The sequence below is a fragment of the Anas platyrhynchos genome, chromosome 14 (assembly GCF_047663525.1).
Source record: "Anas platyrhynchos isolate ZD024472 breed Pekin duck chromosome 14, IASCAAS_PekinDuck_T2T, whole genome shotgun sequence".
In the NCBI taxonomy this organism is placed as follows: domain Eukaryota; kingdom Metazoa; phylum Chordata; class Aves; order Anseriformes; family Anatidae; genus Anas; species Anas platyrhynchos.
In genome coordinates, this window is record NC_092600.1 from 2,155,418 (window position 1) to 2,182,697 (window position 27,280).

Consider the following 27,280-nt stretch of genomic DNA (forward strand, 5'->3'; position numbering starts at 1 on the left):
GGGAAAAATCAGAGAAGCATGCCAGTGACACTAAATCAAGCAAGCTTTGCCAGCATAGCATGGGGACGCATCCAGCTCATGCCGCAGCTGGCACTGCGCACAGAGCTCCCCGCTCATATCGCCTGCCTTTCCAGAGAGATTTAAAGTGCTCAAATATATTGGAATAACCTCTTGATGCAGGTGCCACTAATGCCTAAAATATTTCTGCATTAGGCTGCTGTGTTTGGCAATTCCCGCTCGCAAAAACTGTCCCAGAATGAATTATTTTAGCCTGAAACATCTTTGCCTGAGCGTGCAGGGTGACAGATTGCTTTCCAAGCAGCTGGGCTCCCTCCCCAGCCCCCTCCGTGGGCTCTGCGCTCGCTGCTGCCCTCGGAAAGGGGGGGAAGAGGTGGGGGAGCAGACGGGGGGCCTGCTGCTGCTGGGGGACACGCGGGGACGGCGTCCCAGCAGGCGGCTCGCTCGGAGGACAAAGGGACAGAAGTCAGCAAGGTTTCTGGCACGCCGGCAGCCTGCGCATCCCCAGCCAGCCCAGCGATGGCTCTCGGATCGCCGCTCGCCTTCGCCGCGGGCTCGTGTGTTGTGATTGATCAGGGCCAAGTGCCGTTCGAGGGGTGTCTGCTGCTGCCAGCCATGAACGCGTCCTGATTTGTGGGACTTCAGTTTGTGGTCTTTTTAAATGAGAGGGGGCTCTAATCCTGTTTCACCGAACGTGAGTTGGAATTACGGAAGGCCTTCCTGCCCTTCTGCAACCAGCCCCTTTTGCAGTGACTTAGCCTTGTTAGACAATTGGAACATGCAGGTTTAGCTAACAGTAAGGAGGATTCAGATAGTGTTATGGGAGGATAAAGGGAATGTGATGCACAGAAACATATGGAGTGATGCTTCAAGCGTGAAAAGAAACCAGTGTTAAGAGACAAAGACCTTTTTTAATTCGGAGGCTGCATACCAAAGATTTTTTTCCCTTAAGATTCTCTGAAAACCTGGAATCCTGCTTCAAACGAGAAAGGCGATTTACTGCCTGTGCTTCTGCCTGTTCCTCACAAGCATTTTGCTTGCGATCGCCATGGAGCAGGCTTTGTATCTGCTTTTTCCCACCTCCAAGTTCCTTTAGGTCTGAGATTTATCATTTAGCGGCTCCTATATACATAACCACAGCGCGTCGCGCTGCGGGCGGCCGGGGGCTGCGGGGACGCGTGCGTTCAAACCCAGAAATTAGTGGGGGGATGCCCCAAAAGCTCCAGCCTGGAATTAGGTCAGGTTTTCCCCGGCGCGGGCGGGCTGGGCTGCGCAGGAGCTGGCTGCATCCCCGGGGACGCAGCCGCCGCGCTCATTGGCGGCGCGGGCAGAGGGATGATGTCATCCTCACTTAAAGGCAAAACTAGAAGGAAATAGAATTTTGTTCCCATTATTGAGCTCGTGTTTACAGTAGTTGTAAAAGATGGCATCCACGCCAAAACCTTTAGTGGATTGAATTTCATGCACAATGCAGTGGGTTGAAAATGCAGCCGGGAGATGAATATCTGCCCGGGTTAGTTCAGGGGGGGAGAGTTTGTGTGCTATCGGTGTGCGTGCAGGCAGGGAGAGGTTTCCTTTGGCTGTTTTTTTTTTTTTTCCTTGATATAAATTGTGATGGTGGTAACTATAATAATGCAGGTAACGCTGCATGGAAGTATTTGGACGTTTGTTGCTACTGGAAATTTGTCAGCGTGGCTTTATATTTGATGCTTAAGATGCTTTTGATTTAGGAAAAAATGTGAATTATTAGGACAGATGCGATACAGTTGTATGTGAGTTGAAGCTGATGGCTGGGCTATTGTTTAGTATTGAAGGAGCAGTAAAGGAAACAGCTATTTACGTAGCTGGTGTAATGCCTTTCAAAAGCTAAAGGAATTATCTGAAAATCTTTCAGCTTTTAAAAACAGCCATTGGCTTTGCAAATTTTGCAAGAGCAGGACTGAAGTTCGATTTTTCCTTTATGTTTTGGTATAAATTAAACCCCGTTAGTTTATGAATCCTGGCTGCATCCATTACCGTTTCCATTGCTGGGCAGTGGTTAGGTGAATTCAGACGGCAGTGCTAATTTTTGTCCTTTAAGGCAGCTCCGGAAGGTGCCAGGGGAGGGGTTTCCCTTGGGCTAAGGCCCAGCTCTGGTCATAACTTGGGTCGTACGCCTGGAAGAATTCAACTGCTGGCTGCCTGCTGAATGCAGCCTTTGGTTTGGGACGGGGTGGGGTGTCCTGGTGCTGGAACTTGGCTTCTGAAGTGTGGGGATCTTCTTCCACGTGTCCGTCTGTTGGAATAGCTTTCTGTGGATCGCCTCCAATGGTCCAACTCAGTATTCAGGAGCAAGCAAACAAGACCAGAAAAAGGATTTTTGGCCCTTGCTGCCACCAGGCCACTCTCTGAAGATCCTCTTCTGCGTGGAAGGTATGGCCTTCGAGCTGGCATTCGGTTTTGGAGAATTAACCCGAGCCTGATGCAAACGGGGAATAAGAAGAAGTGGCGATGAAAATTCTTTCCAAAGAGAAGAAAACGGAAACAGTGAGTGCCCCTTCTTGCAGGTGAAGTAAACGATCCTGAGAACTAAATACTGGCTTTGGCAGAGCCAGCACCCTCTGCTCCTGTCCTCTCCCGTCCTCCCCTCCCCTCGCGCAGCAGCAGCAGACATTTGCCTTCTAGGAATTGAAAGCATCGCGGCAGCCCCAGCTCAAAGGTGTGGGATCTCGTAGGTGCTTCCTCGGAGCAGCTCTCCAGCAGGCTGGGCTGCCATCCAAGGCACTGAGCTGCTGACAAATATTTCAGTTTTTAGTGGCAAAAAGAAATGATCAAACTAAATTGAGTACTGCAGAATTAAGGCAGTTCTGTTACAAACGGAATTGGTCTTGATTGGAAGAAAGCAAACCTAACTTTTAACATGTTTCAAGCCCACTAAAAATGATGAATATTAGAAACATCACCTTTCAAAGAGGAATTTCCTTCTCATTCTAGATAAAGATCTGCTGATGGGTGGATAGGATGAGATAGAAATGTTGAGATTCCTGTATGACATGTATATAAAAGCAGAAATTGTTTGATTATGGGTGTATCTGTGCATGCATGCACACATGTGAGTGTCTGCAGATTTTTTTTTTTCTACCTTTCCTTATTTCTAAATTTGGATGCAAAGATGAGAAATGATTCACCTAAATGCTGTTGAAAGCCTTAATAGATGTATGAGCTTCAGGGTTTTTGAGCTGATTTAGAGAAAAAAAAAAATATTCAGGGCTGCAGCATATGCATTTGTAGATCCTAAAACGATATAAAATGTAACGTAGAGCAGGGGTGTTTTGCTGAGCAGTTGCTGTACCGATATGTGTGTTTATATTAGGTCAATAAAGATGCTCTGCTGGCTGCATCTGCAGATACAGTAGCCAATTGATCTAATGCAGTTTCTAAAGGCTTTCTATACAGGTGATGTCATCCTTTTAGCTCGGTTCCCCTCCCACTCTCTTTCCTCCTTATTAGATATTTCATCTTGCTGCGGAGCATCCAATCGATGGGAGCTTCTCCTGAGGGAGCTGCTGAGAAGCAAGCAAAGATAGTAGGAATTAGGACTCCAGCAGTCAGTCTTGCTGTAGCCATGGACGTACTGTTTTGTCGTGCATTACAGAAGTGTTTTAATTGGAAAAGCTAGGCGTGGATTAACCGTAGTATCTGGCTGATGCATTAGAATACTAAGCAACACTGCGGAGTTGTAAACTGCATTAAAAAAAAAGAGGAGGGGGGGGTAAAAGAGAAAAGGGTTTGTATTGCAGAGGCTTTTAATACATTCCACAGTGCAAACCTGTTAGAGCATATATCCTGGAGCTACAGTCTGGACACTAATTCAATTTTGCAGTTATGATGGACAAGAGTATAAAGAAGAAACTTTAATATCCAGGGCGTGGGATTCCTGAATTGCCTAGGATGCTGAAGAACCTTTGCAAATTTCGATCTACAATATGAATGTGAAGTTTCCGAAAAGTGAACCTGAAGATAAGCCACTCTTAATGCATTTCAGTGAAGAGAAAAAAGGAATTTGAAGAATTCTTATCTCACCTTTTTATGTATTGTTGCTCTAACCTGCAATTCTAATCCATTTCAGAATTAATTCAATCTTAGCAGCACTTTTTGGGTACGCGCCTCGTGCCTGGGGGAACCTATGGATATTTGTATTTGAAAAGCTAGGAAACATTTTGACTTGAATTTATGTGCTTGTTAAAACTGGAACATTTTTATAGGAATTGCTGCTGCTGCTAACTCACTGCAACACTGAAAACTACTCTGACACAGGAGAAGCTGTAATCGAATTCAGTGTGAAATTCAAGCCTGACAAGTTGCATACTTGTATATTTGCTGCTTTGGTTTATGATTTTTAAAGAGAATCCAGAGAGGATTTTACTAAATATTTTTCGTCTGAGACTTTTATTTGAGAAAGGAAACTTTTTTTTCTCAGCCTAAGAAATGGCTTTTCTCGTTCGATGTTATGCCAACTGCCTGCAACCGTGGGCCTCCAAAGTAAGTACGATTTTGTCTGTGATGCATTTCTCTGAAATGTATTGACAGCCGTGGTGCTGTCTGTGCAAATGCTCACTTCTCCAAAGCCGAGTGCTGCTCGGGTGAAATGCTGGGCTCTGGCTGGGCATGGACTGTTCTGGCAGAATAATTTCTGAACGGGAAGGGGGGACCTTGAAATCTTGAAATTGTTTTATACACTAAGAGCTCACAGATTAACAGGAAGTATAAAAATGCCATTTTGTTACAAAATGTGTAAAGCTTGCTTTTTAGCCTATTAATACATAAACAAGTATGATGCAAGTATAACATTTTTATGACTGTCTGTCGTTATTGCTAACTTGAAAATATTGATATGCAAACCCACCGATGTTCTGATTTTTTCAAGCTGTATGAGACTGTACTGCCTGCTTCCTTTGTGCATCGTTATGGAATCGGTTAATTATTTAGCCAAACTGTGTAATTACAATTAGCTTTAAAGGACAGGAATTATTTTGGCTGTTTGAAGATGCAGTATTTTTGCGAAGCTGGGGAGGGAATAGTGTTTCTTTTAAAGAAGGTAATGAAATCTAGAACCTTCGAGCAAACCAACCTACTGAGATAAAAGCCTTTAAATTAAGAATTTATATATAAATATACTGTTTGTCAGACTCCTGCAATTTGGTTTGCTTTCTCAGAAAATTACTGGAGTGACTGGTGTTTTATTAAGACTGCTCCCAGTACAATAACCCAAGACACAAGAATTGACTTACAAAGCTGAGGCCAGTCAAATACACCTTTTCTCCTACAGTTTTCGTATTTATGTTGCAGAAGCTCCTGCAGGCTAGAACAAGGGTTGTGCAACTTTCTTGTGTGTTAAAGCCAGCAGTGCTCGAAGGCAGTGGGTTGAGATCATGAGATGCAGCAGTGACTTTGGAGCAAGAAATTTTGCTCTTGACTTCGGTCCCAAAAGTTTGAGGGCCCTTCAGTTTTAGGGACCAAGCGACGGGGCAGCCTGGAGAGGCACAAGACAGAAGTCAAGATGGGTGCTTGGAGTTCATGGGCATAAGGGGTTTTCCCTGCTTATTTTTTTTTTTTACATCTGACGATGTAAATGGAAACCCACTGTGTTCAGAGCAGATGGGTGGGAAATGCTGGGATTTAGGGTTTCCAAGTGCAGTTGCCACTGTTAATATCTGGATAGGGGTCCATTTGTGGCCCATCTCGGCTGTTGTGTGTGTTTCAACAGCCAAAGCCGAGGGGAGCAGCAGGGACTTGGAAGGCAGAGGGACTTGGTGTGCTTGTGATGACTCCGAGCCTCAGTGGTCACGTTGGCAGATTTTGGCCTGTCTGTGTCATCGTTTGAGTCTCCAGTGTACGTGTGGGTTCCTTTACTTCCTTCCCAGTCTGTAGACATTAAATATGAAGGGATTGGTTTCCTGAAGCTCGTCTAGCCCGCACCGCCCTTGTGGAGGAGGTCTGGACGTGTAATATTGCTTAAAAACTGGGAATGCTTAGTCACGTTTGTGCTTCAGCTGAGGCTGCTCTTTCAGGAGAGTTTGGGCCTAAGTGAGAAACCACAAGAAAAGAAACCCTGTGGTCAAACAAGGGTTGGTGGAGGGTGGGAAATAACAATAATTGGAAGGGCTTTTGACCCCTGTGTCAGCACTGAGGACAATACCCAGTGGATTGCTGCCATTTCTTCACGCATTTGCTATTCAAAAATGAAATTCTGTAAAACGTCGGAGAGAAAGATGTATGTATGGTTGGTTTTGTTCATTTCTTTTTCCTTCTTTCTTTCTTTCTTTTGGCTGATCCAAACTTACTAACTGGTTTAGCATCCCAGTCCACAGATAAAAGTTGTTTATCTTTGAAACCAACACAGGGAAACCACTTACAGCCCTGTTCTGCAAAACCATACAAAGCTCCCCAAAATTCCTGCAACCCCCCAAAAAAACTTTTAGAACTCATCAGTTCTTGAAGCTCTGAAACTCTGAAAAGTAGTATGCTAGGATTAAACACACTGATTATCTGAGCTATATCTGAGTTCATTCAGTTTAGTTTTTGTCTAAGCTTTTTTCCAGAAATCTGTTTCTGTGATGGGTGCTTTATAATAATACATATTTTAGTAAAATAACTGACTTCAGAAATTCTAAAATATGCAAGCTTGTAACTTTAAACCTGAAAATGTCAAGTAGTTTATAATCCCATTCTGTAGCTGGAATTGTTTCTTGCTGTTGAGCAGTGACCATCTGATCTTCCATTTGTTTTCTCAGTGATTAAATTCCCAACTCCATAGACTTGCATAGGTACCTGTCCCAGATTTTTTTTTTAATTGAGTTGCCTTTAAAGTGAGGTATAAGACAGCAGTTTGAAAACGGGCTGTTGACTCAGTTGTAATTGTAGCTGTTCTGAATGTGCCAGTAGCATTACGTCTGTTTAATCAGAGCAAAGTGAAGTCACACTCCTTGTGACTAATCCGAAAGGCAAGCTTTGGTGAAGGGGCATAAAGGAGAACACAGGGATCAGTTTTTATGGCTACCCAGAAGTGCAGAGCTGCCTTTTGGAGATGGCACCCCTGGGAAGAGGAGCTCTGGGGACATGGGGTCTCCATGCCTAGCGTTGTGTGCACCCCTGGGAGCAGTGTCTGTGCCTTTTGGCTTCCAAAAGTAAAAGAGGTGCAGTAGACATCTGTCAAATAACCAATGCAGTCTCTTCTCCTGCATAACATGCTGCAAAGAAGAGGATAAACTGAGACAAAACTTTGAGGAGGATCGATTTCTGCAGTGCACCTGAAGGTTGGTTGCTGAGCCATCCAGCCCTGTTGGGCAGAGCCTCGTGGAGGTGAATGGTATTTCTCAGGGCTGTGCTGGTACTTGGAAAGGTCTCCAACAACAATCACCATCTGCTGCAGGAAGGTGTTGGCTGTTCCTTCTGTCGGTGTTCTGGAGGTACCAGCACAGGAGCAGAGCCCCATGTTGGAAGTGCATCGTGAGAAATGTCTCTGCCCTAGGGACCGTGTGCTCCCTGGGGTGATAGGCTGTAGAAGATGAAACGCAGAGATGCAGGCATCCTTCGGCAAAGGTGGTGAATGGGATGAGCAGTGAGGAGCGTGGCAAAGCTGCCCCAGCTGCCAAGCCACTGTGACTTTGGAGGGACATAAAGGAAAGCAGAGGACTGCTTCCACAGACAGCAGACTTGCACATGAGGCACTCAGCTTATGCTAAGCGGGATTCCCATGATACAAACACGTTATTTTAATGCAAACAAATTATTTCAAATGCATATCCACAAGATTTTGATTGTCTTTGTAATTCTGATCGTAACTTTCTCAGTGGCTGTTGACTGTAAGGCGCTCCCTGATATGAAACTCTTAAACACAGCCCCGTTTTGAAGTTGGCATTAAAGTGTTTGGATGTGCAGGGTTCTCCAGCAACAGGAATTTCATGCACAGCCTAAAATTCCCAAGGCTAGAATGCATAAATAGCAACCTTATTTGTGTGTCAGGAGGTCTGATGGGCAAAATAGGAAGTGATCAGATAATGTGTCTGTGCAGGATATTTAAAAAGGGATGCTTTTTGAGATAATGTGCTTTTTACAGAAAAGAAATTTTGACTTCTCAGCTTCTGAAGTGTTGGGTTCATTTAAGATCCCAGGTGCGCATTAAAATTGTCTAACAACAGTAGACAGTGGCTTATTTTCTCCTTTACCTGGGTTATCTAGGCTTCCGAGTTCTCTTTTCTCTGTTCAAATAAAATCTGTTAATGCTAAACATAAAAACAAAAGGCAAGTTTGCTCCCTAGAAGTTTGTGCTGAGGTTAGAGCAGAAAACTTGAAGTCATTTTGCAGTCCCATTCCTATTTCTGCTGCTGTCTTGCAGGGATGTGATGCAAGCTTTAGTTAACCATAAATAAAAGCAGCCTAACATCATCTTCCGACTTCAAAGGGCATCAGTTTGATCTCTGAGATCCTGAGCTGAAACCTTCACGCAATTAAAGATTATTTTCAGCTCATCAGAAGAAGAACAGAGCTTGGATAGCGGCTCCTTGATTTGATTCGATGTCATCCTCATCTTTGCTAATGCACTCATGTGAAACGTAGCCCTGGTAGCATGAATTTTAAACATTTTCGGTGCAAACAGAGTAACTGACCCTTTGCTTTGTTTTTTCAGTTGATTTTGACAGCATCTTTCTCTACCTCTTGACCTCACCTCTCCTCCTGTGCCTCCTCTGTGCCCGCAGCTCCCAGCTCAGCTTTCAGCGGTGCTGAGCCTCCACTGTCACTAGGGGTAGGTGGCACCCATGGGTGCTCGTCACCCCGCTGCCCGAGCTCCTGGGCACGGGCACACAGCCTCTGACAGCCCTGTGAGCTCGGATCTTCAATCACTGATGGTTCTCTCACCTCCTAGCTGCTTGGTTTGTACGGTTCAGTTTTTGAGGTTTTTGGAGGTCTGGCCAGCTCCTCAAAATATTTATGGCCTCTCCTTTTCCATATTTCCTGATCTTTTCCCTCTCCACCCCCTGCAATGGCAGGATCACCTTGTTTTTGTGCTGTAACTGATCTGCAGGAGCACAGCCTCTGGTTACTCATGGTGCAATGTGAGAGCTGAGGGCTTGGAGAGACCTTCGAGGGCCTGGGCTGATGCGTGGACATCCATTACACTTGGATGTTCAGCTCTGCTTTCTAAAACAACTTGCGTGATATTTTAGGTAAAACTTTTTTCGTGCACTTCTTGCTTGACAATTTATGAAGACTAAAAAAAAAAAAAAAAAGGTTTAATATGAGCAGTGTGGCCACTTACTCTAAAAACTCAAATTTTCTCATACTCCAGTGTACAATAAGTTCGATGTTAAATGCAAGCACACATCCTACTTTCAACAGAAACAGCCTTTTCCTGAAGGATTGTTTTTATCGGAAATTGGCTCTTAATATGCAAACAAACATCTATCTTTTCATTTATTTCCTCCTGGGCTTTGTTTGTTTTAAACCGGCTTTGTTGCAGTGCTGCGTGCAGCCAGAAGCTCACTCGGGACCACCCCGTTGTGCTCCTCTCGCTTCCACGAATGCCTTTCTGTAGGAATGCAGAGACGATGGGGACAGAAGGTTGGTGCTCCTTTGTTTTCCAGCGGGGCTGGGGGCCAGGTTAGCGAGGGATGCAGCCCCCAGCTGGAGCTGAATTGGCACATCCACGCCAATGGCACCCAGCCCCGGGGTGCATGAGGAGGGACCATCCTCTCAGTGGTATTTTATACCAATCAGTGTATATAGGAGTTGATAAATTATTAGGTGAAGACGAAGCTCCATGTAGGTGTGGAGCTCCGTGTGCCCTGCAGAACCATCTCAGGATGCTCCCCAGATGTTGGGGCTTCCATGGCTCTGAACCTCGGGTTCCTTGCACAGCTCATCGCGGTGCTGGCTGCTGCCCCAGCTCCTCTGCAGTAGTTATCCAACCAACGCTGCTCTTAGTCCTGCAGGGAGTTGTCAGTGGCAAGAACAAACAGCAGAATTTGAACTCGAGCGCTGAAAACGTCTTTTTGAGCTCTTATTGTAACATTTTCATAATACCAGGGCGTAATTCTTGGCGTTTTACAAATGTTACATTGTGATTAGGCCAGAAAAGAGTTGCTCTGTATTAATTGGTGGTTGTAAAAACTGCAGCTTGTGTTTATATGTTGGGTGTTCCCAGTATTGTGGGGTTTCATCGACGCTTTTTTCATACCAACGAGCATCTTCACAGCCAAAGCCCCCCCTTCTCCAAAGCCGAGATGTTTTTGTGTCAGATGCCGAGCGTTATCGTGAGTTAAAGTGGAGCAGTGATCTATAATTTAAACATATGAAAACCAAATTAAAATTGCATTACGTATGTAGTTTAAGGCAACACCAGAATTTACTTTGAAATTCTGTCCTCACGTCACCTTATTGTTACTAAGGAAACAAAATACTTTTTATACTTCTGAGGATTTTGTTTTCTCCGCACGGGATGAGCCATAAGGACCAAGAAGTTCTTGGCTGCTGGGGGCATAGAGCAGCCTCTAGGGGGTTGTATTTTTTTTAGTGTATTTTTTGGTTTTTCAGTTTTCTTTTGTAAGCCTGGGGATATTTTAGGAAGACTACAAGGAATGCTTCTCAAGGCACTGCGAGGCTGTCGTGAACGGTGTTGGCTTGGTCGCTGTTTCCTTGAGATGCTTCTGGGTAGTGCTTGGAGTGAGCACACACCGCAGCTAATGAGCTGAAACAAGGGCTGAAAAAAATCTGTCATCAAAAAAAAGTGCATCCTGCGTGCGTTTTTACAAAGGGGAGCTCGGAGGCTGGGAGAGGCACCATTTTTCTTAGCGTGATGTTATTGAAGGTTACAGGATTTCAGCTGAACCTGTTGGGCAAATATTTGATCCATCAGCTGGCGATCGGCACCCCCTGAGCTGGGCTCTCGGCAGGGCGGCTGTCACTCATGGAGAAGGCTGGATGCTTCGGGAGGTTAACTTCAGGACCGATTATTGCCTTCGTGGAGCCAATAAATAAATAAAAATCAGTGCTGTTCTTTAGAAAATCAGTGCTGCTCTTTAGAAATCTAAAGAAATCTGCTTTTGTGCCACTGGCGGAACAGCTGTGGTCTTTGAGGAGATGCTTTTGTTTGCATTAAGTAAGTCGGTGAGTGATGTCAGCATCCGTAATTCAGCCGGGCTCATCTTGCCCTCAGAGGAGCAACTTTCTCCTCTCCCATTAGCACAGCTCTGCATATGTTTTATGCTTACACATGTCTAAACTGGAGCAGAACTGTGGCTTCTATGCAAAAAGTGAGCGCATAAACCAGAGTTAACTTCTGTAGATAAAGCCCTAGAAAAAAAGGGCTAATGAAAATACTGAAAAATAACTTTCCAGTGATCGGTTTCTCATGATTTCACTCGTGGGCTATATGAGATATTTGTCATGCTGGTGATAAGGAAAAAATTGAGCGTGTTTGTTTTTCCCTTCGGATGGAATAAATGGGATGGATGAGAACAGAAGTGGTGTATGGAGAGGTTTGCTTGGCAAGAGGCTGACGGCACGTGTGTGAGTGAACATCGGTGTTTTTGGGGTAGTCTTTGTAGAAAGAAAAACCAGAACTAAAGAAGTACATTAACTGGTGAAAAATGAGCTAAGTGGTTATGGAATTGCAGGCACCAAGTGAGACCAGCAAAATATCTGGCAATAAAATGCTAGAAAACAAGGTGTGCTACTGATGGTAGAGCTAACAAGGCATCCGAACAGGGAAATCACAGAGGTACCTGTGCCGACAGAGCACAGAAATCCAGAGCAGTGCTCCAGTGCTGGCCAGAGCCAGTCAGCTGCTGTCTCAAAGCTGGTACGGATCAAGGGAAGCTGAATGCCAGTTGCAGGGAGTTTTTTCTGCACGGAGCCTATTTCACGTGGTCGAGTCTTTGATCACAAGGTATTTAAAATAACCAGATTTGGGTTGTGATAACCCTGCTGTGGGAAGAACCCAACTCATCGCATCAGTGGCTCTTGTCACAGTTTTTCTGCAGTGGTTATTTAGCCAAGGCTGCTCTTAAGTCTTGTTATGCCTTAGCTTTCAGTGGTGAGAAAAAATGGCAAACTTCGGTGATGGGGATCCAAAGACTTAACATGCAAATGGGAATGAAAGTGAAGAAATGTGGGCAGAATATTTCGTTCTAACGGTAACGAAAGACTTTGAATCAAGGGCATCAGTGGAAAAAAAGGCATGCGAAGGGATGGAAGGAGGCTTTTTTTAACTGGCAGGTCGTAACAGCCTGAACTTTCTGCATCAGCCAAGAAAGGGAAATCGCTGCCCTTGAAGCACTTGGCTGTGATGGAGCTCAAGTGGGAGCATTTCCTAAATCTCAGGGGTTACCGAGTGCGATCACAGTTAATGCCCTAAGGGTGTGTTAATGGGTTCCAACTTAATACAGTGAAAACCTTTCAATGGAAAATCACAAACGATAAGCAAAATAATAAATGTGTGCCCTAAAATTGGGATTGCTAGGCAGCGTAGGGGTGCAGGGGAGAGGTAGGCACAGAAGCACACACAGGGTGATGGGTGCGTGCCATGCGGGGCTGCAATGCTCGTCCGGGGCTGTTCGGTGGGAATCAGCCCCATTTCTGGATATTCCTCGTGCTGGCAACATTTCAGGGAACTTCAGAAAAAGAAAATAAGGTATAAGGTTACTGACAGCCTGTGAAACCAAGGACAGAAGATTTGCTTACGCAGCCTGTAAAAGGACAGCGTGTTCCCTCTGCGTCTGAGGCTGGTGCTTCTCCTGTGTCCAGCCGAGATCGATCCGTGGTGAGCTCAGAGACAGCGACCTCGGAGAACTGGTGAAACACTTTGCTATCAAGGAGTATCAAATAAAGGGCAAGCTGAAACTTTTGCTTCCTTACTGTCCGTTTTTCTTCCAGTATTTTCCATTTTTAATGGCTGCTACACAGCAGGAGAGTTGCACGGACTCTGCTTCCTGCACCAGTTCTTTTCTGGTGGTGAGTCTTTTGGTCAGGATGTTTCTGAACACATTTAATAAACATGCCACTTAATGCAGGATGAAGCATGATGGATGAGGCTTCTTTTACATGTAGCAAAAGGTAATTCATAGGTCCTTTGCCCTTCTTTTCAAGGCTATTTTGCCATTTTTTATATACGCCCTTCCATCCTGTGTTTTAAGGTTATTCAGACTGTTCCAGGAGGTGCTGTTACTTAATCTCAAAACTTGCAGAGCAAACTCACAGAAGCAGCTTTTCAGTAGGAAAGGTACCAGCAAATTGACATCAGCCCCTCAGGAACTGCAGCGTGCAGAGCATGGAGCCCTGCGCTGAAGGAGGCTCTCAGCCCTTTCCCTGTAAAGAATGGGGAACAGAGGGACAAAACTCTCACTTCACCCTCTTACGTGTGTTAACTTCTGCCCAATAGTAACTTACGAATTATGTGTCTGCTTTCTCTCTGTATAAACTCTGCGATGACTTTTCTATAGCCCGAATTTTTAGGCAGAGCCCTCCTTGGGAGCACGTAAAGGGAAGTTTATCCTCAGGCTACCATTCATCCTCAGTGCGCTTCTGAAGGGCGGGTTGGTGGCCATCTCATAAAAGATCCCATAATTTGCTCTGTTGTACAGGGCATGTGCGCTCTTAAAATCTGCCATACCAAAATTAGCTTTTAATTTAATTCCCGAGTATTCTGTGTGACTTCACTGCTGAGAGTAAATGGCGTTTACGTAGGAAGTGAATGTCACTGCAGACGCACTCCACTCGGGGCTGTAGAAGAGGTCTGCTAGCTTGGGAAACACAGCGTACGTCGGAATTTGTTCTCCAATTAATTTCAAAATTACAGACATAAGACTTGAGAAAGTTGGCAGATCACTTGTATAGCCTGTGCGACCATAGGTATGGATATAAATATTAACGTGAAACTAAATTAATTATAAAGACTCATCTAGAAAATGAACGTTAGTTGGAAATTCCTGTTCAAGCACAGGCGTCCCAGGAGCGTGGCAGTTTTTGCTGTCTTGCCTGCATCTTTGGCTATCAGACCCTTCGGACTGGATGTCTGGAAAACGAGATACTTTCAAATGTGATGGAGGGAGATGCAGCTCAGTACGGCACTGGGTAGCTGGAAAACAAGGTGCAAATTTGTATGTGTAAAAATTCAGTGGCGTCAAATTGCTGCAAAGCATTTGGTGGCAATGGGGGAAAAGTACCGCGCCTTTGTAAAGCTGGGGTGGTATTACTTGTGTCAGAACTAATTCTTTTTGTCTTTTCACAAGATAGAGCTGTAACCTCTTAGTTTTGGAAAATCTGGAATTGAGTTGGTATGTGGGTTTCGGCTCAATCATATATTTTTAATTTGTGGTTCTTTTTAGGGTAGTACTTCTCCATTCCTAGAAGTTGAACTAGAAACAGAGAAGCAACATTTTCCTAGGTATAGAACCAGCAATTAAAGCACACTTCTTGCTTTGTAGTTTTTATGTTGAAATTATTGTTGTTTTACTTTGGCAAAGTAAGCTCAAGAAAACTTTTCAGAAAGATGCACAAAGTAAAAACTTGGATGTGACAACTACTTTATTGTTTGACAGTGGCCTAATTCTTAATGAAAACTAGTTACTGGAGCTGACAGTATCGTACCGTAATATGTGCAGTACATGTGCTCCAGAACAGCCGAAGACTTGTAACATTTTAGGAGGTTTCTATGTGATTCAGCCTTTCTGCTGAGAGGTTTGTTCAAGAACGATGCAGAAGAGGATGCGTGCCTTGCGTGTGTGCTGCCAAGTGCACAAGGTGCGCTACAGAGCATCGCTGCCATTTAAAGTGCAATTGTAGACATAAGTAGCCTGTCACACAAAAGAATACAGGGATTTTTGCAATGTCTGTATATAGACACGCATGTTATATGGTCTTAATGGCTCTCCTTCCATTGCTGACAAATGTTGCCTCTTCTGTTAGCACTTTGTCAGAGTAATACACAGGGCTAAATGAATCTTACAGATGAAAGCCCCAGTTCATACACAGAACAATGGCATTTCAACTTTGAGATGGGATGGAAATGGGTCGTTTTAATGGTAAGATCAGAATTATCCACTGTCCTGTGATGTACAGAACACTTGGTGTCATTGATTGTGTAAAAACCTGAAACCAAATCCAATGAACATGCTGCTTCTCCACGTAGGTTATTTGCCTTCCTGCTCTTGTGTCGTCTGCAGTCAGTAGCTGGTAGATTTTGAGAAGTCGAAGGGATATTTTGGGTGGGGAAAGGAGGTGCCAACACTTTTTTTTTTTTTTTCCCCTGAGGAGTTCCCTGGTAGTGAATGTAACACTGCGAAAGCCTCTCTGTAAAAACACAGCCGGTGAGTCTTTGCTGGGTGGTGCCTGCTGTACAGGAAGGAATATGCAATTTTCTCTAATGTCTGGTGTCTGGTTGGGGTGTGTAGGCGTGATTCCATGTTGTGTGAGGTAGGTGACTCCATTTCTAGCCAAAGCACAGCGTCTCCGGGCCTGGCTGGTGCAACAGCACCGTGGCTCTTGGCTGGGGGCTGTCGGGAAGCTCAGCAGTCCTGGGAGAAATCATCACGTACCAAACGAGCCTCTGCCCTCGTCATCAAACGAGGCTGAGGAAGTTGATAATTCAATATTAGGCAAGGCAGGACGTCTTTATCTGTTTAGACATAAGAAGTATACTTTTGGAAGTATGCCTTGTTGAGAAGCAAGAAGCCCCCCGAACCTTCACCCTCAGGCACGGCGCGGGGTCGCTGCGGTCCGTGGGGTGCTCCTTACCTCTTCTCTCTTTCATACTGCTTACAGTGAACAAAGTGATTGAAATGCAGCACGTGTTTTGAGTGGTTTATTAGCAGATGAATAATTTTGAAGCAGATTACGAGATGCATAAGGTTGTTCTTGTGGGGGATTTTCCTTCTTGAACAGCCAGTAACTTCATCCAAATTGTTCATGACTGGTGTTTATAGCTTTTATGCTGTGTTACTAGGTTCTCACTTATTCTTTTATTCTTTAATTTTCAACCTTTTCAGCTTGATTTTAGCAAACCTGTACAGGTCCACATAGCTCTGTGCCAGTCCCCCAGCATCACACATGGCACCGTGGAGCCGTTCCCCCGGGACACCTCGCAGAGTGGTGGGCACTGTCGGGTCCCTGTCCCCTCCTGGTTCCCCCCTTCCCATTTCAATCCTGCGTCTCCCCATGCAGCCTCCTGGGGTTTTGCCCATTGCCCTTGACATCAGTGGGTTTCTCCACACTTTTCCCCAGGACCATCCTTTTCACAAGGATGCCCAAGGACAGGAACCCGCCAGAAGCCTCCTTCGCAGATGCTCAGGGAAAAGCAGCCCAGCCTGCTGTCGCCTCCGAGCCCTTGTGGCAAAACACGCTGCTGTTGGCACGGGCTTCTGAAGGACTTGGTGTTTATTTCCTTCTCAGCAGCTCACATACTCCACTTGCAATGTCTTAAAAACCGCTCTGTTGGTTCAGTTCTTCTGGAGTCCCTGTACTTTGCTGGCCCTGTGGGAGGGCAGAGCTGGAGGTGGCTGTGCAGGCTGTAACTTTTGGTCTCCTTCACTTCTGGTCTCCTTGCTTCCCCTCTCCCCGTTGCTCGGAGCTGCAGTATGGTGTTTCAGATTCGGGTTCCAGGCTGTAATTTCTTAGGGGAGAAGGCAGGTGGGGATTGTTATTAGCTCAAGTGGTAGGTGAATAATCTATTTTCTAAACCATTGTTCATGAGAGTTTCACGGATATTCAGGGTTTTCCTGCCTGTGGGTGCTGTGGCACACAGCTAGCCAGAAGCTACTGGGGATATGTACACATCACTTCCAAAAGTTTCTAATGTGGACATAGGTGAACCTTGCTGTTTTGACCTTGTTTCCATAACACACAATTTTTCAAGTTACTGATGCATTTGGAATAAGCTCTAAGCTTCTCCCACATGGAGAGATCATAGTTGAATAAGCGAATGCTTTTTGCTGGTAGTTCAGACAATTTTAAAGCACTTCGAGCAACTTCATTGCCACATCCACGAGTCCTGCCCGTGCCCGCTGTCATGTTGGTCCAAACACATCCGATCCCCCTATTGCTGCTTAGCGAGCTCTGAAGGAAAGAACAATCGGTTTGGGTAATAAAAATGACATACAAAAGACAGAAGCTGTGATTTATTTTGGGAGATTGAGTAGAGTGGCAAGCAGCACTTTAAAGGTCACTTGTCTCAAATAAACCTTATATCTCTCTCCGATTTAAAGAGATATTGCAGCCTTTCCTTACATTAACCTGCACGAAATGTCTTTTACAGTCACATTGCGACGTCCAGCAGGAGCATCGCAGGAGGCCGTGTGCTGTGTGAGCAAGGGGAATTGATGGCAGTGCTGGCCGGGGGAATGGAGATCGGTTATAAGTGATTAATGCCTTGATTAGAAACACTCCTTGGGGAGTGGTGCTGGTGGTTCGAGCTAGTCTGCAGTGTGTATTTATGAAAAGTACAGACCAATTCCATACACAGCTCCCTTCCGATGGTGAGAGCTGCATTTTGTCCCAGCAGTCGCTCTCAGCCTTGCTGTATAAAGCAGCCTTTGTCGCAAGGATCTTAGATTGTACACAGAGAACACAAACTGCTGGGGCAGTGCTGCTTGAGCCGTATTGAAAGTTTGTAAATCATTAGGAATCTGGATAGGTAGTTTAATTTGTCCAATGCTGGACAGACCTCTGGCAGAAGCCGCACTCTGGGCAGCTGTCGGAGCAGGGAGATGGTGAGGACGGGGACCCTCGAGGAGCACACAGCCAAACTGCGGTCCCTTTGAGGTAGGGGCAGTGAATCCACCCAGGCTGATTTGTTCCACCACTTCCTAAAACTCTTGGGTTTCTCATTTACACCAACCTCCAGCACGGCGGTGCCTGCCAGCAGCCCTGGCTTGCTGCTGCCTTTCCTCCTCGCTGGCAAGCAACGTGCTGACCTTGCTCATGGGCGCTTCGCATCCTTCCAGGCCAGCAGCTGGCCTCCAGCAGCAGCAGGGCAGCGTCTGCCCGTGGCATGAGTGGAGGCAGTGTCCTGGGGAGGTTTGGGAGTGCAGCCTCTGCTCACCCCGTGGGCATCAGCTAAAGCACCAAGGAGACCTTGGAGAGCTTTGGGGAGGCAGCGTAACGCCTGCTGCTGCCCACCCATCAGCAAGAGATGGATGGCGCTTCTCTGCGTGTGCCACAAAAACGTATAGCGTAAGAACTCCCCTGGATTTCAGGTGAAGCCAGCTGGCACTCCCTGCTAAAATTAATTCTCAGCTTGTCCCGCTTCGTTTCCGTGCCGCTGCCGGTCGCTGGAGGGGTCACATCGCGGCGTACGTCAGCTCCTCCTGCGTGTGCTGGCGTGGTGGTGCTCCTTGCCCCGCCGCACTGGGTTTCGTCAGCTGAGCACCGTGACCTTTTTTCTGTTCTCGAGTCCTGAAAATAGATTTTTTCAGTCTCTAAAACTTTTTGGTGGCTAAACATAGTCTTCAAAGTGTTGCGTTTCCTTTGTGCTTGGATGAAGTTCGCTGCTGTGCATCTACTGCTTGGAGTGGGTTTTTGTTTTGTTTTTAAGTGGAGTTTGTAAAGGTTTAGCTGTGTTTTTCTTTTTCAAACCTTTTAAACAGATTTATCCTTTTCCAAATACATGTGGACATAAAAGTACTAATTTGAAGGACAAATATCTTGCACTTTTTGAAATTAAGATGCATTCAAAACAGGGCTGTTGTAGATATTAGCATATTGAAAACTAGCTTTGTAGTCTTCTTGTGTCTTCAGGTTTGAGTGATGATTGGCATTGGGAATGTACTTGGGGATGACAGATGTCACAACATCCCCCATGGTCTTCATCACAATTTTGAAAATCAAAATTATGGTTTGTGTGTCGGAGGACTCACAGCCTTTTGTTTTGGGCTGAGACCTACAGCACCAGTCATGGTTCCAAAAAAAAATCTATGAACGAGTGTTTAATAAAGTGCTCCTCTTGCTTAAAAGTCACCATTTATAAGGATGACATTGGGTCAACAACAATTGCACAATACTGTCCTTTAATTAGTAGAACTGAATATTTTATCTAGAGGATGATGCTTCTGTGTGGAATTTCGTTTGTTTTACAGAAGCAGCCTTTTCCCTTTGATCGTGATAGTTGATGCTGCCAGAGTAATTCAGATTTTTTTTTCTGTGTAAGAACATTTTTTTAAAGGAATACAATATAAAAAGTTCTGCTCATTCAGTTGAGCATGAACCAAATAATGTATAAGTATACAATACAATGTGTCTACATATTTATATACATGTTGATTTATGGATAGATAAAATAGAAGCACTGTTGAATTTGCATGTACCAGAAATACATAATATCCCTGCTTTGTAGTCATCATCATGAAAAAAAAAAAGGCAGTTTATAGACCAAAACTTTGTTTTAGATTACTTAACTCTTTTGTTGTATATTGATGTTTTCTAAGGCTATTCTTGAATTAAAGGCTTGAATTTGTGAACAGTTATCCTTCTCCATATTGGATTGCAGGATAAGCTAATGGTAAAGTTGGAAGCTGTTTGGCTGGCATTGTCTCTTGTTTATCTTACAGGCTCTTAATTTTGTTAGTGTATATCAGTGAGCTGTAAAGAAACTAGACCTTCATTTTATAGAAAGATGAATCATTATCAGTTATATAAGACAAGAAGTATGATTGGGCAAGCTCAGTCTAAATTACCATTTTCTCAAAATATGTGTCAACGTACAAGTGAATATTCAAATAGGTAACAAAGGTTTTATGGATAACTTTGCCAACAAATCTGATTTATGTGTCTTTTTTCTTTTTTTCCTTTTCCTTTTTTTCCCCAAATCCATTTTCCTTGCAGCTTCCAGCTGATCTTACCAAGATGCATCTTACAGACAATCCTCATCCTCAGGTGACTCATGTCCCTTCAAGCCAGTCTGGATGTAGCATTGCCAGTGATTCTGGGAGCAGCAGCCTGTCTGATATCTATCAGGTAAAATTGCATTTGTTTCTTATTTTTCCTTCTCCTCCCCCAGCTGAAAATTGCATTTTGCCTTTCCTAATTGCTCTGGGTAACGTTTTGTGCTGCTGTGGTGTCAGCTGTTTATCAGAAAACACGAGGTCAGGCTTCCACTTCCTAAGTTTGTTTGTTATTTTTGCTGTTGGCTGGCAGGATTTTGTCAGAAGTCTGTCAGAAGCTGTTGCACAGAATTTGTAAAAGTGTATCTGTAATGCTACGTGCATATTCTGCTTCTGATGGCAATCCATTCCTTGTTTTTCCTCGCCGTGAGTTTTGTTAGCACTGAGGTAGGTGATGGTGACCAGAAGAGGGTGGCAATTACACTATTGGCAGGTGAACATCAGTGCCAGTGTTTTACTTCATTATAGTTCTATTAAATGCTGGTTAATCACAGCTTATACAGATAATAGATTATAATGAAAAATGAGCGGAGTTGCAATACAGAATGCGATAAAATAAATGTAGTAAATCCTTATACCATTTAGCATCAGACTTACGCATGGAAAGAATTTGTTTCCAGTTCATTTCTTGCCTTATCACATGTAGCAAAGACTTAGGGTTTGGTTTTGACTACTCATGTTAATATTGAGAATGTCTTATTCCTATTATTATTATTTTTTTTTTTTTCTGGAAGGAAGGAAATTGGTGTTAAACGTTCTGTAATCAAAACAGTGGCTGCTTATCTGCGGCTCCCCTCCCTGCTGCTGCTGCACACGCCTGGGGCGAGGTGCCACCTCCCCAGCTGGGAGAGGTGAAATGCTGCACAGGGAGGTGCTTTTCACATCTTTATATACCAACAAGTGTGCTGTTGCTCTTAAAAGTCACATTTAACGATATGTGCTGGACTATGGAACAAATTTCATGAAACTGTGCCTGTCAGATACCTCCTTCCTTGATTGTGTTTGTTGTCAGTGAGATGTCCTGTCCTGCAAACAGAAGCATGGCCATAAACGTGCTCTCTGCACCAACTGGTTGTAGAAATTCCAGTGTTGCTTGTTGTGAATAGAAGTTGAGGAAAATTCAGAGATAACTTAGGTTCATTGTCTATAAAAGAACAAGAGCTACTGCCTCATGTCAAATCGCAGAGCTAGGTTCATGGGTGTCTTTCATTCTGGTTGATGAGGGTGGTCATCTTGGGTTTGTCTTGGTAACTGCACAACCATTCCACTTTTAAGTTGAAATCTAACTGCAATTTCAAATCTGTAGCGACTATTTAGCATTATGTAGGTGTAACTGGACTTTAGACACCCATTCCCTTTTCCTGGGTACCGTCTTGGGTCTTTCCTCACCAGAAACAGCGATTGGGGAGGTATTTTATTTACAGCAAAGTGTTGATAGTTAACTTTAAAGATCAAACATTAGAAGTAAAAATCCTTTTACAGCATTAAGTAGGACAAAAATATAGGGAGACTAGACTGTTAATCTGTTATCCTTAGGTTTGCTCACTGCCGGCTGGGGCAGCAATAGCTTGCATCATAGATGATGCTTTCAAAATGCACCCTTGATTTCAGAGCGGCAGAGTTGGAAGATTTTGTTCTACATCTTGAATTTTGTTTTCCCTTGGAATCAAGTCTGTTGACTCAAAATAAATAGTCAAAATCAACAGAACTAATCTGGGTATTGTACCATCTATAACATCTATATATTGAGGCTGATGGGCGATTTTCCTGACCATCTTCTGTCTGCCTGTCTACCTGAGTGGTTTGGAAAGATTGTTGTAAGTGAAAAGCACTTGAAATATATTATTAATGAAGAAAATATCGTTCCAGTAATAAGTGAATACTCTTATCATGTGTGGTTAAATGCATTTGAAACGTTGCATGCCTACTCTTCAAAAAATGCCAAAAGATCATGATTGTTAAACAAATAAGAATTACATAAATAAAAGAAATAACGGAGCAGCGTATTTATCTGCCCTGTGACATGAACGGTGGTGAAATGTATTTTTGTCCCTGAAGGAGTTAGAAATTAGTTAATGTGAAAATGAGTGCAGATTTTCTGGAAGGAGTGAGGACCTTACAGTAGGAATCTCCTTTTTCAATGACATTCGCCCATCTATTTTTGCAGCTCGTAGGGAACACGGAGCCCTGTAAGCTCTGGTGACAATTCTGAGTCAGTCTGAGGCAGGTCATCACTGTCAGACTCACGTGAGATCTTCCAAGATGATCACAGCAATCCGTGAGCTAGCTGCAGTGTCATTAATTTCTAAAGACAGCAGTGGAGAATCAAGCATTTGATAAGCACTGGGGATGAAGATAAGACGTGCAATGGGCATGTCATGGCAGGGATGTTGGGGGAGAGAAAAAGCTGTTTTCCTCCTGTTGAGTTTTTAAAGCATTTTTCGTATCTTGTCTTATGTGTAACGTGCAAATAGTAAGCTGTCCAAGAATGCTGGGTATTTCACCGTGATTTATTGCAGTAACTTTAACAGTTAGTTTGGGATTAGTCCCCTATTGTTTGTTACCCACTTTTAACTGCGTGATGTGTGATAAAGTCACGGCACAGCATTTAATTCAGCATGATGTGCAATGACGTATCAATAGAGGCAGATTTTGAAATCAGAAGGAAGGATTAAAAAAAAATAAATTCCCTCCAGGATTCATTTTGGTATTACGAAGGTGGAGAAGCTTCCTGATACTCTCAACAGTTTGTAGTGTACTGGCTTAGTAGCTGAAAATATTTTTGGTATCTTAAAATACAGCTTGTCATAAACTGGAAAATGTTGCTTTGCTTTTGCAGTCGGTTTCGTATCTATTGCATGCCAAACTCTCTAGGACTATCATTAGTGTCAGCAAAGGAACAGTATTTTTTGAATAATGTTTATTAATGTAGTCTTGATGTGACCTTTTGAATTAATGACATCTTAACGTTAATTTTTACAGTAAATAGTGCAACCATAATTCCAGAATAGGAAACTGATTGGAGCCAAAGAATGAAACATTTTTTATTGAGATTTGGAAAGGTTTTCAGCTCATCTGTGTGCACTTTATTCATTGATAGTGTTGAAATGAGGTTTCACTTGTTCCAGCTGCATCTCAGTTCAGGAAGTTAAACAGGAAATGAATGTAAAGCTGAAGGTGAGATCGGCAGAAAACAAGTTCTTGCCCGTAAGCACTGCTGTGAACATATTGTGTTAAACCCTCAGTTGCTTATGAAAATAAATTTATGAGGATATTTTCTCCCTTATCCTCTACCATTACTGCTCCCAGTTGAAGCCTTCGGTTTTTATGTGGCAAAATGTCCAAATGTGTATATTGCAAATTCCAACTTGCTTGGAATACTGCAAAGCAGCTTTTTTTTTTTTGGTCAGACTGCAGACCTTTGGTTGTATTTTTATATGTGTGTGTATATGTATATTTAAAAATTTTCTCCTACGATTTTTAGAAAAGCTTAAATTTAATTTGCACACATATATATATTTTTTTTCTTTTCCTTCAACTCATTTCTGACAATTTCTGACCTAGCTTCCAAGCGAGGTGTTTAGACAGAATTAGGGGAGGCTGTGTGGTTATGCATGTAACAGCTGAAATGAGGGATTATAACTTCTACAAACAGCCCCTTTGACTTGTAAAGATGTCCTCAGGGAAAAGTCATCCTGCAGGTACTGCACAGAGCAAACACTTTCCTTTACACTTTCATGGAGCAGGCTTTAAGAAGACCGGCAATGGTCACGTAGGTTGTCCAGATTGTATTGCTAGATGTTGGTGGGCATGGTCTCCCCTACAGCATAATGAATTTGTTGCCTTTATCGATGGCTTGCAAAGCTGTTCTCCTGCTGACTGACAAATTCTCATCTATTTTGCCTTATCTGTTTAGTTCTGCCAGTGGTCTGCGTAGCGGTTCTTTTCTCTCTCTTTTTCTGTCATCTCCCATTTGTCACTTTGGCAATATATATTACTTGTGGGCAGCACCGTTATTGCCCAGCAATAATTCTGGCTGTGGTTAAGGATTTGATATTAAAATGGATTATCTATAAAATATGCATCAGGGAGTGTCCTTTACTAAGGATTTTTCTATCAATTCTGTAAAACGCCTTGGACACTTTTCCCATGAAAGAATTGATGTGAAGGGAAGGAAAGGGGGAAAAAACAACAAGGAAACAGGCTCTTAATCGCGGGCTGTGTCAGGAGTGGTGAGCACTAAAATACTGTATCATACGGAGTTATTACAGAACAGGAAATCCTTCATGTGGTGCATTTAATACTTTTGTCTGTCACTGCATGTTTCTGACACTGTAGTGGAATACGAGTCGTTATCACCAAAACATTTTGAAGGCTGCTTCTTATGTTTTTAGCTCCCAAACCAGTGTATTGTGGCTGTTTAGATGAAGAAATGCTAGAAAAGTCCTTGAATAAAATGCCGTGCTGATCATGTGCTGCCAAGGCTCTCCAAGCACAATTTGCACTTCGGCTTAATTCCAAAGCTGTTAATGTGAGCTATATAAGCCAGTGAAGTGATGTAGTGTAAAAAATAAAAATAAAAAAAAATTAACCCTATTTATTGTTACCCTACTCTGAACGAAATAGTTACGTTAAATCATGTAATCTTTTTTTTATTAGGTTTGATGGATAATTACTGAAACGAGGACATGCTCAAAGATCTAATGGTATATCTAAAACTCAATATTTTTCTGCCTCGAAAATAAGGCAGTGCTGCTCCATCTGTCCAAGTACTGGGACTTGCATTAGGAGAGCAGCGTGGAGCGTGTAGGAAGATGGAGGCAGTGCTGTCTGCTGGATTTAATCAGACAGCGTTGGTTTTGATGATGCCACTCAGTCTTCCCAAGCAGTTACCAGTGCTTCAGCACTCCAGCTACTTATGTCATGTCTAGAGCTTCGAGTGGTAGGCACGAGCCAGGATTAGTAACTGTCACTGAGTTATTGATGAAATAGTTCTAACTTGAGGAGAGCAAAGAGTCTTTTATCTCCATTTTAATATTCAGCCATCAAAATGGGCTCGCAGTGGTCTTGGCTGTGCCAAATGGAGCACAGACTTGCAACAGCTCCGGTTTGTGGTGTAGTCGTTTGCTGATAGCTCTCTCTCCAGCCATTCTCCTGAAGTGGTTGGAAGTGAAATGTTTTAGGTACGTCAGGGAATTGTTGTTAATGAACGATGCTCTGACTCTTTTGTGGGGGAAGGTTCTAGTGGGACTCTGCCCCTAGTTGTAAAAATCACTGGCAGTCAAGTAGATGGGCACAGATACTCAGAGTTTGGTCTTCTCAAATCTGTGCCTCTGCAAATATACCAAAATTGAATATAAATGTTCAGGATACATGGTAATACTGATGGCACTTTTAAAAATAAAATGATAGAAGCTAGTGTTTAAAAGATATATGTCCAACTAATGCCGCTGGGAATTTGTTTATAAAAAGTTTTAAAATAGGTGTCCATTGATCAATTTTGTGCAAGGATTCTGTCAGCATCATATTTGCTGTGGGTTATGTGTTGGCCTTCATTGGCCTCTTCCAGGGTTTTGTTATTCAATAGATGGATATTTTGTGTGTTAGTGTGAGGGATTACACTTAGCACTAAAATTCAACAATATAAAATCAATCAATAATAACAATAAATAAGAAAAAGTTTAGGGGTATAGCTCTCGTTGCCAATAGAATATCTGAATTGTCACAGTGACAACAAGCAACTTATAAAAATACTTGGTGATCTTGTGATGGAAACTTTAGCACTGTACATGCTAGCATGCCTTCTCCAACCCAGCCCTTTTTTAAGAGGTCTTGTGAACATGCAGAATATTTAACACATTAGTTTATCATCAGTGTAAATGTGTTCGCTTAATAATAATAATGAAAAAAGCAATTTCTGCAAGTTTGTTTATAATTGCCTTATACTTCTAAGTGACACATCTTGTTCAAATTTTTGAATTTGAACAGAAAAATGAATTGCATGCTGGCTTAAATTAAACAGAAGTGATTGAAGAAGTATTCTGTGGAAATTGAAATTTTGAAACTACTTTTTTTTTTCTTCCTTGCCTTCCATCTGTTTTGGAAGGCTATTTTCATTCCATTACATCATTTAAACTTTACATGAAAAAAATACTGCAAACGATTCTTGTGTGATGCTGCTTTTTGGTGCCAGTATTGCTTTATCTTATACTGTTGCTTCATGTGTCTGCTCAGCGTGATGTCTATATTGCCATCTATTGATGACAGCAGAAATGTGTCTACAGACATTGGGTAACCAGCGTTGTTGCTGAATTATATGATTATTTGGTCAATATTAACTCCTGAATTTTGAAAAAAACACTTGCTCTCATGAATTCACAAGGAAGACCAAATGCTATAAAGTGAGAGTCAGCCAACAGAGATGGGAGGAGTAATCCTTACTTCCTTTTTTTTCATATTTATATTCTTCACCTGACATACTTACTGTATGCCAGGGTGAAAGTCCATGTTACAATATGGAAATGAGTAATCGATCAAATCCCTTTAATTTTATCCACTCACCCTGGGTTATTTTTCCTCCGTGTGACACTGTTGGTGTCGATGGGCTTACATTGCCTGTAGTTCATTGGGAGTGTCATAAGTAAAGGGAGCAAATGCCCAATATGTTAATTTTTTCAGAACTTGCGATCATAATTTCTGTAGCGTGGTGTTGCTCTTTGCCAGTGGTATATATTTATACTCTTGTGTATAAATAAGACCATAAATTATTAAACTGAAGACATTGAACTCTTTGTCTGATGGATGTCTTCTTTTTAGGCTACAGAAAGTGAGATGGGAGATGTTGATTTAACGGGTCTTCCAGAAGCACCTGTAGACTCTGAAGATGAAGAAGAAGAAGAAGATGAAGATATTGACAGAACTTCAGATCCACTTCTAGGGCGAGATGTTGTACGAGAGTGCCTTGAGAAAGAGCCCGCAGATAAAACTGATGATGATATTGGTGAGGAAAAAAAAAAAGATCTTTGTATAAAACTATATCATACATCATGAGTGAGAGAAGCACGTATGTAAACTGTTCAATGAGTTGATGTTAAATGTATATCTTCATAATTATGGATGATGCCTTTCAGACATGACTTTGTTCTAGTGATACTGTTAATTAAATGATTTTCCTCTTACTATCCAAGAGAGTATTTGTTCTGAGAAGCTAAGTATTTAAAAAAAACAAAGGAAAACAACAAAAAAACAGTCTTTGAGACTCACAAGATGTTAAGTATTATAGTCATTTTACCAGCTGATACAAGAGAAGCAGTGTAATTTTGACTGCCTGTAACTATAGAGTTAATCAGTGA

At 43.0% G+C, this 27,280-nt stretch overlaps 1 protein-coding gene across 8 annotated transcripts in view; it reads left to right on the forward strand.

Moving 5' to 3' along the window:
- RAPGEF6 (Rap guanine nucleotide exchange factor 6) overlaps positions 1 to 27,280 on the forward strand; it is a 123,053-nt gene that overhangs the window by 53,413 nt on the left and 42,360 nt on the right. For 7 of the 8 annotated variants that reach the window (XM_038186366.2, XM_038186368.2, XM_038186361.2 and 4 more), the window contains exons 7-8: positions 19,870 to 20,001; positions 26,745 to 26,928. In XM_038186366.2, the coding sequence (XP_038042294.1) occupies positions 19,870 to 20,001; positions 26,745 to 26,928 (316 nt within the window). Of the gene's footprint in view, positions 1 to 3,535; positions 4,540 to 19,869; positions 20,002 to 26,744; positions 26,929 to 27,280 lie in introns of those variants that run through there. The other variant, XM_038186367.2, reaches the window with a different exon arrangement.